The sequence below is a fragment of the Aphis gossypii genome, chromosome X (assembly GCF_020184175.1).
Source record: "Aphis gossypii isolate Hap1 chromosome X, ASM2018417v2, whole genome shotgun sequence".
Lineage (NCBI taxonomy): Eukaryota > Metazoa > Arthropoda > Insecta > Hemiptera > Aphididae > Aphis > Aphis gossypii.
The window spans coordinates 24,772,591-24,785,538 of record NC_065533.1 but is presented as its reverse complement, the minus strand read 5'-3'; the positions used below and the strand labels follow the sequence as shown (position 1 = coordinate 24,785,538).

The 12,948-nt window shown below is 26.0% G+C and overlaps 1 protein-coding gene across 1 annotated transcript; it reads left to right on the top strand.

The window, feature by feature from the left end:
- Positions 1-6,895: 6,895 nt before the first annotated feature.
- On the top strand, positions 6,896-7,781 carry LOC126552441 (ATP-dependent DNA helicase pif1-like). The gene is made up of 2 exons (XM_050207138.1): positions 6,896-7,001; positions 7,240-7,781. Exons 1-2 carry the CDS (start codon positions 6,896-6,898, stop codon positions 7,779-7,781), a joined length of 648 nt encoding a protein of 215 aa, XP_050063095.1.
- The last annotated feature ends 5,167 nt before the right edge of the window (positions 7,782-12,948 follow it).

Here is a 12,948-nt window from a genome sequence, read left to right as displayed (position 1 = left end):
ACCTATACGCGACGCGACTGTCAATGACGATACGTATTATAGTACAATACGAAAATAATAATTATCATTAGAGTTTATCACTATTACGTCTTACGATTTATACTAAAACTATTATGTTGTACTACTATTATAAAATATAATATGTACAGAGTGCGTCTCATCGTTGATTTAAACCGAAACACTCACCACAGCACCGAACAAACAGACCAAAATTCATTAACCCGGAAAATCAGTTTAGCGCGTTAAATGGATCACTCTATACATATGTATGTATAGGCACATGGAGTTATTACGATTTTCGTCGACATGAATCATAAACGATTTTTCATAATACCTACAGCACGCGCGTGAACGCAGTTATCTAAAAATACCAGCTATTATTATAATAATATGACATATTAATATTATAATTCTACGCATTTAGTGTATTTAAATACTTCAAATCTATAAGTGTAGTAATTATGTGTTTTTTTTTTTTTTTTTTTAACACAAGTTCATTTATACCAATCTGTTACAGTTTAAAACAATAGTAAGCGATAATTGTTTTTTCTTGTGGCCCTTTATTAGTCGAATTAATCGACTGAAGAATATATTTAATTTTTAAATCGTATTATCGTTGTCATAATCGTGATTATTTTAAGATTTTTATACTTGTCTACCCATCTGTTATGTCAACATTCATATTTTTCGTTTCGTTGACACATCAGTAATAGCGTCGATGTACGTTAAAAAAATAATTTATTTGTGTCATTACGAAGCCGAGACTATAAAACGGCTCTATATTATATTGTAATGGATACAGCATACAGAGTAACGTATCATCGGTTTTTAAGTACAAAAGCCGAAAATACTATAAAATATGTTTGTTATCATCCGAATACTTAATAAATCGTCTTATTTTAAGATTTTCAGCGGGGTTAGAAAGGATGTGATTTTTTTTTAAAATTATACATAAAGGAAAGCCGTTGAAAATGTTACAGTTGACGAAAAACGGTTTACATATATAATAAACTTGGAACTTTTTTCTCGTATGTTTTAAAACGTATTAATATTAGAGACTTGAAATGATATATAGACGCATGCACCAATTATTTATTATACCTAACAAAGTATAAATAGAAATCACATTTGAAAATTATGTGAGCAATTTTTTTTTTTTTTTTGTATAGTACTATGAAAATTTTGATATATTTTGAATAAATTACCACTCATTTTTTTTCTTAACTAATTCCTGGTAACCCAAACAGGTGCTATTAACAAAATTGGCGTGAGGATTTATTCTCTGTATAAAAATATTTTTTATAGGGTACTACGAACGGTTGACCTTTCCGTCATATAAATTTCATTAAATTTATTTATTACAATATAAACGTATGAATACATTTTGTAAATACAGACATTTTGTTTTTAATAAAACTATTTAAGCCATATTATATAACTAGTGTTTCTATTTAGTTTTGATTTTTTAACTGATTTTCGCTCAAAATTGTTTTACATATTATATTATTACATTAGGATTACTAGAGAAGGAGGTTATAGTATTTGAATAAATTAAAAAATAAACTAAATCATTAAGGAGAATATTTAGGTATTATTTCGGTGAATTTGGTAATTTTCTCAGTTTTATACCTGGTCTATGCACTTTTAGTAAATTCTTAATTCTTTTAGTGGAAATTCCTAATATTCATCATAAAAATAGTCGAGAAAAATAAAAATTAAATTAAGGATAGAGGAGAATTATTACCAACAGTATAATTTTTAAAGGTTAAGGGAACTCGAAGGTAAAAGTAAACTTGGAAATTTAATATAAGGACCCATTATTCCTTATGAAATATTATTATTGAAAATATAAAAAGGTTACCTACGCGAGTTATGAACATAATATGAAGTTTAAATTTTGGTAAAATTGGATATTCACAAGTAAAATAACAATTTCCTTATCAATGGTTTTTCCTTAATTTATGGTAATTCAAAAATAAATAACCGTAAACACTTGAAATTTTTGACAAAAGTTTTGTACTAAAATTATTTATACATTGTAATATTTTGACTTTTTTTAAGGTATTTATAGATATTTAATATCTTTAGTTTTTTTAGTTTTTATGCATAAGGATATCAAACATTTTAAAAATTGTATACAATATTATAAACGTTTAAAAATATTAAAAACACATAGCACGATTTTATTTTTTTATAACCATTTGAAGTTGAAATGTCAATAAAATTTGTCAAATCATAAAAAGTTGAAAAATATTTTGTAATTAAAAATTTTAAATTTTTATAGCTTAGGTTCAAACATTTTTACTCTCATAAGTAGTTTATTTTAAACCAGAAAATCTAAGAAATAAATATAGAATCAATTTTTTTTTTATAGGAAAAGACATTTTGAATAAATTTACAATTGAGATAAAGTTAGAAGTTTCTTTAATTTAAACGAAGAATAATCATCTTGAAGATCTTAGTTATTTTGTATTTAAAAAAAAATTATTCGTTAGGATTCAACATTTTTAACGTAGATATATTAATATATTATAATATTTTATGCACTTATAATATTATTATAACATTTTCAAATGCAATGTTTTTTTTCAAAAATGAATAAACTAACCGTGTTTACTAATATTACTGATATAGTAAAATAAATTAATTTAATATAAATATAAATCATAAAATGTATTTAGTAATATATTATGATTTATGAATGACTGTTTTTGCTCAAAACCATTTTTTAAATGCTACTTTGATTTATCATGACAGTAAGTTACTCAATGACTAAGTTCTTATGAGAATCCTGCTATATGAAGAGTGCTTACTTATTCACTTTATACATTTACATTTTGTTTTATTTTGGATTTCTCTAATTGATTTATATACTTGATAATTCGGGTGGGGATGATTAATATGTTAATTGAATATACTATGGAATGCATCTGCTTCGTTTGTTGTACCTAACTCATAAGCCCTCATAAATGATTAAAATATGGTTACTTCTTGAGGTATGTAGATATAAGATATCCATAACGTAATTTGAAGTCTGTGTCCTTTGTTGGACAAATTCACATTAATTTGTCAACACAGGCTTTATCTACTTCTATTGACAAATTATTATTTTTTATAGAGGTTGTCGGGATAAAAATATTTTAACCGGTTACCAACATTTTTAAAAACGCAACTATAGTTTTTGTAGTATTAAAACAATTTTTTTTTTTTTGAACTAATTTTGAGCTGAATAAAAGACAACATTTAACTTAAACATTTAAGAAACATAAAAGTTATTACTTTATTTAAAGCTTTTTTGGTTGATTTTCATTGCAGCAGTAAAATAAACATGTGAATAGTGATTAATTTACTAGTTTTTCATATAATATATATATATATATTTTTTTTAATTCAGCACATTAATACATGCTATTGACTATTGAATTTTTTTCAAATATGGATGACAAAAATACAAAATGTAATACAATTAGCATATACAAGTTTATTTTTGTTTATCTATAAAGAGTATAATGGTTAAATTTTAAAGTTGAAAATAAAAATAATAGTACCAACCACCAAAAATAATTTGATAGTTAGGTACATAACCTATTGTATAAACTATTTAAATAGTTTTTAAAATCCAAAATTGGCTTCCATAACATTAATTTGACGAATAATTTAGGTTAAATAGAATTTTAAACTATCCGTGTACATGAGTGCATAAATTATTTAATTTCAGCCAAACGAAATTTAAAAATTATATAAAGCGAATAACGTAGTTGAAATAAAACTATTATTAAATTTATTTTCGGTAAAATCAACTAACTCAAATTATATTTAAGAAACTGTAAAAAAAGGTTATTGATCTAAATTAGTATTGTCTTCAAAGTCGGAATACCAGTAGAATTTATATTTATCAATTATCATTTGAAATTTTTCTAATTTCAGTATTTTTTTTCAATAAATTATTGATCTCGGTAAATTGCATGTAGAATAAACGTATAAAAATTATACGATTACATTAGGAGTGATTATTACAGTTTTAGTTTTTATAAATATTTTATAAAAAACGAGATACTTATGAAACATTTTAGGAAATACTTTATATACTACTATACTATCTCACTATCATTGTGTCATAACATCGGAAAATCCTGAAAAATTAAAATAAAAAGCAGGTATGATATTGTCATTTGAATATTAATGCACTATTACTTTTTTCTTTGTTAAATATTATATTCACTTAAGAAAAACTTTTATCATATTATAATTGCTATTCAACATGTTTTTATTTATAAGTGCTATAAACTTTTACCATAAAATATTAAATGAGATCATTTTTATTTTATTATTATTTAATGGTACATGTGCGGCTATACTTACGTAACACGCGGATATAAATTCAAATCGACTTAATCATTAACGAAAACAATTGTTTGAAGTTCATAGTATTTATTGTATAATATGCCTATTTGCGTTATCGTAGTATGCAGTTGCATGGGCACCCATAAGTAAAATTTTAGGGGGTAATATATGGTATTATATATTGAGCTACAAGTTTTTAATATTTTTTGTAGAGGGGGGAGGCAAGTCCCCTATCTTGCCCCTCCCAATGGGCGTCCATGTGCAGTTGAAAAAAGGAACATTTGAACGTACAACAATAATAATATATGGTACAGCTTTAACTATCAGTGTGACATATTATACCATCGATTTTCTGAAAAATACGTAATTCAGAAGAAACGATCGTAAACAAAAATCCCTTAAACGTCGTAAATAACGTATAGACGTTCGCATTCCAAAAAAAATACCGTTTGCGATAGTACAGCGAGTACGATTTTTATCGGAAAATTTAGGTGGCCCAAACTATATTATAATGTAGAAAAACCAAATGTAGGTACACCCGCCGTTTACCAACCACAGCTTAAAATAGAAATTCCGCGTTTATTTTCTTCAATAGTTACCATCTTATTATATCGACTCTCTGCGTTATTAAAGATACCTATTATATTATTAAAAATATATACACTTTTTCAAAAATGAGTAAACTTTCCCAAAAGGTTCTTTTGTATTGGAAACTGTGCGTAATTATTATCACGGAATCAAAACCAATATATTGAACTAAACATATTTCGGATTTTCCTAGGTTTTTTTTTAATTTTTTCTAAAACTTATGAATTTTTTACAAAAATATTTCTATTCTAATTCATCGCATAGGTAAAACAATAATTATATCTTGTTAGATATTTATTTATTTGTTACTATAATATTGTGCTCTTATAAAATATAAAATATTTAGTTCATTACAAAAAAGTTATAATAAAAATAACGTTTAAAGACGTTTTTCTTAGGAGTCTTGTTTTCTTAGAAAATAAGCATGGAAAAAATAGGTAAGAATTGTTATACAAAATATAAACTCTCCCACCACTCACCAGTTATCGTAAGTCCATTTAAAAGACAGTGCCGTAACTAAGGGCCCGCACACCCCGCGTTGCGGAGGGCCACGGTAATTTGGGGCCTTTGGTTAGAGGATTATATTTGGTAAACAATATTTTAGGGGCCCATTTTTATTTTTTGCTTGAGGGCCCAAATTTTAGTGACGCTAAAACGATTAATGTACTGAGTTCAGATATCTTAGTAGATACCTAATATTGTTAGTAGTGATTCCTTTAGATTTTCCACTCAGTTTTAAGCGTTTTTGCAATATAGATATCGGGCAAACAAACATGTGAAATTTGAGTTAAATTAATTAAAATGATGAAAAATTAATTTAAATGTAATTATTGAGCTTTACATTTTTTTCTTTTTAAATTTTCAACACATTTCCATATAGTGTTTTTGTTAATTTTACTTCAAAATGCACGAGGACATATTTTTGATTCTTTCATTTTTCATAAAATATAGTGGTGTATAATTTTTGTACAAATATATAATATACATATTACATATAAAATAAATATCAATGACAAAATATAAAATATAAATATTATTGATCTACAAAGACATTTTAAGATTTGAAAGCTGTATCAAATATTATTTTGAAAAAAATGCAATACTTGTAAAAATTATGTATACACCGTCAATGCGTCTTCCAACATTGAAGGTTTATTTATCAAATTTTATGTTTTTTTGCAAACCAGATAACATAGGAGAATTTTAATGTAATATTCTAGATTTTTCAAATGATACTTACTTAGTGTCATAGATGGACAAACCTACACACAATTACACAAACATACATATTCATACAAATTAGCAGGTGTACAATATATTATGAAGTCGATACGTTCTGATTATTATGTTGTGGTATTCTTGTTGTTTTGGTGTACAACAAAACTGCATAAAACGATAAGAAGTCATCTTTTTATTAAGAGGTTTAAAATGCATTCAAAACGTGTGCATCTACACAAAGTGCAACCCAAAGTAGTGTTATATCCTCCTAAATGTGTACAACTAGGTTAGCAAGATAAAAAAATGTCAGTTGATTCTAGATTAGATAAACCTGGTGTAATATGTTACATAAAGTCTACATTACAAATACTAAAAAATAAAATATAAATATTAAAAAATATATATATAAATACAAATATTTTAGTGTAAATAAAAAATAATTTTTATAAGTAATTAAAGAAAATACTAAGAAAAAAAACAAAAACATAGTGTTGTATAAATATTAATAAATATAATAAATAAAATACACATATATATATTAGTACACAATACACATATATATTATTCGTACACATGCACATATATATTAATACACATTATGGTCATATTTTATATGGACATTTTTAGACATTTTTAAGCTGGTTTTCGATACATTTAAACTATCTCAAAAATATACCGATTCAACTGACTATCGAGTAGTAACAAATGTGGATACGTATTCATCACATTCCAAAACTTTAAAGATATGATTCTTGACATCAGGGAATCGGAGAACGTTAACGACACTATTGAAAAGTATTTTGTAACAGAAAAACTAGACGGATTTATCTGTGAAAGATGTCTACGACAAGGTGCTGCGAATAAAATTTTTTCAGTTTACAAAGCACCAAATATTTTATGCATTTAGTTGAAAAGGTAAATTATTGCTCGAATGAAAATTAACAAATGATAACTCGATCAAAAGATGAACTTATTCAGAAGGTGTTTCCAGATGTTTCTCAAAATTACAGAAACCATGATTGGTTGAGCGAACGAGCTATACTGGCTGCAAAAAACATAGATGTAAATGAATTAATTTCAAAATTCAAGAACAAATTACAGGCGAATTGAGAATATATAAATCAGTTGATTCGGCTACTAATCAAGATGATGTAGTCAACTATCCACCGGAATTTTTAAACTCGCTGGATTTGCCAGGATTGCCACCTCACAATCTTCAATTAAAGGTTGGATCGGTGGTTATAATGTTGCGAAATATCAACCAACCGCGTCTTTGCAACGGTACACGGTTAGCGATAAAAAAATTACTAAACAATGTGATAGAAGCAACTATACTCAAAGGAAAGTATAAAGGAGAAGATGTTCTCATACTGCGCATCCCAATGATTCCGACTGATGTGCCATTTGAGTTTAAACGACTACAGTTTCCAGTGCGTCTTGCTTTTGCTATGACTATAAACAAGTCCCAGGGGCAATCATTAAGTGTTTGTGGTATTAATCTAGAAAACCCATGTTTCTCACACGGTCAATTGTATGTTGCCTGTTCCCGTGTTGGAAAACCATCAGATTTGTTTATCTATGCGCCAGGTAATCAAACAAAAGACATCGTATACCACAAAGCACTACAATGATAATAATAATAATTATGATTCACATGATTAACAATAAAGCGATTACTTACTTTTAAATCATTATATATGTTTTATTTAATTATTTTTTATTCACAACGCCCTATCACCAGGGTGACGGTTCTGTTCAGGAGAATTTTTTAAAATACGTAGGCACAAAAACTGCCACATTACAAATCTTTCGTCGTGAATTCGACGTAATATTAGCACTATCAATAAGATTAAATTAAAAATTAACACACGGCATACGAAAATGCAAAAAAAGAAAGTAACACACGGGCAACGCCGTGTCGGGTCAGCTAGTAATATAATATATATTATCTACACTAATATTATAAAGAGGAAAGATTTGTTTGTTTGTTTGTATTGAATAGGCTCCTAAACTACTGAACCGATTTGACTGAAAATTAGTGGGGAGGTAGCTTAGAACCAGGAGGCGAACGTAGGATACTTTTTAAAGCGATCGGCCCAACACCGAGAGGTGCTCAAACAGACATTTTGAAATTTACGATGGAAATTTTGGTTTATAGTTATGGTTGCTATAAATTACAATAATAATAATAATGATTAGCGTGAAAGAAATTATTATCCCTGAATTTTTATTATTATTTATTATTTGTTTGATAGATTAATTGACACAATACATCACATTCCTAATAAATGTTTGTAAAATAACAGCAACTACCAATGAGTTAAGAAACAAAGTTTTCCCAAATCTACCATAAAATTATAGAAATCGTCAGTGGCTCAGTGCACGGGCTATCTTGGCAATTAATTAATAATATTAAATAATTATTAAACTCACTTGATTTGTCACGCACGTTCTAACATTGAAATTTAGTGTGTATATCATTCTTCTACGAAACATCAATTCACAACGACTCTGCTAATTCTTGTATAGGAATAATGTATAATATTTTTTAAACCAACAAACTGTATGTTGGAAAAAAATATATTAAATATTTAAATTCATACTTAAAATATTAAGTTTGTCACTGATTAATGCTTAAAAAAAAACTGAAAAAATTGTAAACAATTTAAAAACCTAATGGTGTAAGTACTTAGAAATTAGAATGAAAACAATTAATAGATAAATTATTAAAGTATAAAAATAATATAAGTCATGCAATTGTATTCAAATAACTTTACTGACTGACGATAAAAATTATAAAAACGATAATAGGTTTAAATATTGTTATAATAATATATGTTAATCTAATTAGCCAGCACAGTATTATGATTTGACTATTCAATACTTTCTAGCCAACATACTCATAATATTATAATATGACTATATTGTCCAAATGTAATATTGTGTTATTATAATATGTACAGTACTACAGGTATTATGTGTATTGAACTTATTTACAGTATAATATAATTATTATGTAAAAAAAAAGCTTAAGTGGAGTAACCGGGTATGAGTGCAGTAACTGGTTTAAATGAGAAGTTGGGAAGGGATACATAAGGTTATTTAATTTTTATCTGTGAGCAATAGTATACCATTGCTAACAAAAACGATTCTGAGTTGGATAGCATTACATTATCAACAATCTATAATTTGTGATATAGTAAAATAAATAAAATACAAAATTAGTAGGTACTTATTAAAAATATTTATATAATTCTAAAAAAAGCTCAAAGGTTGCTCAAATGTTTTGAAAATTTTACCACGTCTACTATATGCCTTACCTAGGTAAGGCTAATATAAGTAAATAACCCAAATTTCAAGTTTTTACCAATGTTTTTAAACCGAATTACAATAAAAAAGCACCCAAAACTAAAATGACTATAAATAACTCAAAAATTGCTTTTCCGAACTTTAAACCGTAAGGAACAAAATCTAAAACACAACAAAAAAGGTCTCTTGTCATTTTTAATTTTAAACAATATTTCTGATCGAAAACGTGGTCCGTAATTATTTAATATTATAAAATCGTGAAATCGTACGTTTTTTTTCCTTTAACTGCTTTTATTTCGAGTACCGTTACATATAATAATATACCTATACTATAATGACTGTCCTGAAATTCTTTCTTGAATTCGTTTTAAAATTACTACTAATTACTAGAATGAAAATAAGCTAGATCCGAAACCTTTTTATTCTCTTTTCTCATCTAAAATTTATGTTTTAAACTCTATTGTTTTCTTATTGCTGCAGGTAATACTTATCTGTCTTTGATTATATTTGATACATTTTTAATTTTAATATGTATTTTATGTTTACTTTTAACTTAAAAGTCTTCTTATTATATTATACAATCTTTAGTTAAGATAAATTATTATTTATTGTATTGTTTGTTTTCTTTTACACACAATGCTTGTAATGCTATGTTTTAGGACTCACGTCTGTTTATATTAATAAAGTCCTGCAGATCAATATTGGCACCCTGGAAAGTAATTTTTAGTTTTTACATCGATACCTATTCAATTTTAATATGTACTTGGGTATTAATAAATAATACAGTAAATATTTTCTGATAACACAAATTTATTATTTTAGCATTATTATATTTAAAAATGTTTTTTTTTTTTTTTAATATTGCTCTAAGGATAGGTAATTTGATAATATTTAATAATTACAATTACAATTTGCTATAAAAGTTATTTTTAATGACATTATTACATTAAGCTTGAGAAGTATAAGTATTGAGTACCTGCCAAATAAACAGAGGTTTCTCTTAATTAGTATAAATTACTTTAAATAGCTATATTCTATTATACAATTACAGTGACTAGTAAATCTCGGAACAGCGAATACAGTATTTCAAGTTTTCAACCATAGTCAAGGACGAGTATATTACAACAATATGGTTTACTGATTTATCTTAATAGGAACTTACTCCAAATACAGAACTAGATTGAATTCGAATTAAATTTGTATAACTAATAATTTTTTATAAGCACGACACACTGCAATGTTGCATATAATTGGCTTTGACCAAGGCGTAAAAGGAGTGTGTATTAATAGAAAATTAACTACACATTGTAATAATTAATACCTCCGAACCTTAAATTTACTTAAATTTAGGTACTAAATTAAAAAAAATAAGTTCATTGTGTATTGTACTATCAACAAAGACTTTATTTTTTTATGACGATTAAGGAAAACGTATGCAATAATCAATAATTAAGGTTTTAGCTCCTGATAAGTGATTAAATACTTTTATTATTGTGTTTTCTGAAATTGTAACTTCCTGCGCAAGAGTGTGTGCTTATGCGTTTCATTTCGGAAATCAAAACCGAACCTCGAAATTAATATAAAATACCAGGAACAAATCGTTATACGATTACGATAATCGAATATTTCAAGCGTTTCGTTTTATAGTAAAAGAAAAGTTATAAAAATCTTCGTATTTCAAAATCTTTGTAACACGAGGTGTATAACAAAGCATGCTCACTTTTTTCTATAACTCAATATTACATTTATTGAAATCCTGACTTTCAATACTTTTTAGTATAGTTAAAGACCATTTAATACTTTGAAATTTTTGGATTTTTTTGTAATATTTAAATCTGTTTTGTGATGATGATACAATAAAAAAATTTATTCTTTAAATAGGAAACCTACTTTTTATTTTAAATTATTTAGTAGACAATATTTTTAAAAAATGTTATATAAAATCTAGTATTTTTTAAGTTATTACAATTTTATAATAAGAACAATGGTCCTTACAAAATGGTTATGTAAAAATATAAAATATAGATTTAATATCAGATATAGTTACATTTATTATACTTAAATCGTTTTTTATAAATATTAATAGAGTATTTTTAATTATTAATTTTTCAAATTATGTATTATATTGCATACTCATGAACTTATTGTATTTAGAACACAAAATCAGTACCCGTTTAAATGTTGATTTCGACATGTCATCATTTAAAAAAAAAACTATCTGCAAATTAATTTATAATAGATAAAAGAGATTGTAGTTTGTAAATTTAAAGTTTTCATTTCCTAAAGTAGCATAAAATATCTGAAGAATATGGTCATTCAGTATATTCATAAATTTCAAAAATTGTATTTTAATTAACTGTATTATTGAAGAGAAAAAGGGGGTGATCGTGTTTGGTGAATTATTCTGTATATTATCCTATTGATCCTATACAGTATATTGTACATTGTTATGCGCAGTATCGCCAAATCACGAAAATTAGCAAATAAAATAAAATATTTTACGACATATGAGAGTATTTTTCCTATATGTCTATATAGTGTGTAAATATATAATAATACAAACATTTTTCAATCCACAACTTTCGATTTTTACGACCGATATTATTTTTGAACTTCATATATCAATAAAAATAATTTTTGAACACAATGCAATAGACGATAAACCGTTCACAACGATGACAAGTTTCTTAGATCTACTTCCCCAAACTGACTGCGAAATAGCTTCTACAATCGGTATATTTTAAGGATTTCGCAAATTCGTTCTTATAGATTATAATATTATATAATATGAATAATAATAAAAGATCTTCTTAGACACATAAGATAATCAACTAATCTACAGTGGCAATAGATTTAAATAATCAAGTATAGTACACTGCAATATGCCCATATTATCTAATCAATCTTTTGATAATTAAATACCACAAATAATATTCCTCTTGCTTGTCAACAATAATTTGTAATACACACCTCTTTTTCAAATAATCTTGAACGTTTTAAAACAAAAATAATAACAATAATAATATTTCAGTATAATTGGTACAACGCTGAACCCCGTTTATGGGAATGAAGCAATGGCCAATGAGGCGTGTACCTGTGCTCCACACTACAGTGGCATAATATACCATAACTAAATACCAATAAAACATTACACATCTGGATCGTAGAAGATAATAGTCATTTTTTTTTTTTTCATTAAAATGTTTTCAGTCATTAATATAATTATATAATATTCAGCTGATGATTGGGTTTTTAATAGCACTATTTGTGCAATATTAAACATACCTCAATTATGTTTTTACTTTAAACATGTATCGAGTATCGATATTTATTATTTGACTATTTCATCAAATAAATGTTGATATTTACATAATATTTTGTTCGATATTTTAAGACGATAAATCACTATAGCCCCTATTATGTCAATATCACGAAATAAATTATACTGTCACTAAACTATATAATACATCAATGTTAACAAACCCGTGT

Bases quoted from the DNA above. Each gene is read 5' to 3' on its own strand.
- LOC126552441 (XM_050207138.1), top strand. From the start codon at position 6,896: ATGATTCTTGACATCAGGGAATCGGAGAACGTTAACGACACTATTGAA. The intron at 7,002-7,239 runs GTGCTGCGAATA...TCAAAATTCAAG, and splicing joins TGAAAGATGTCTACGACAAG to AACAAATTACAGGCGAATTG.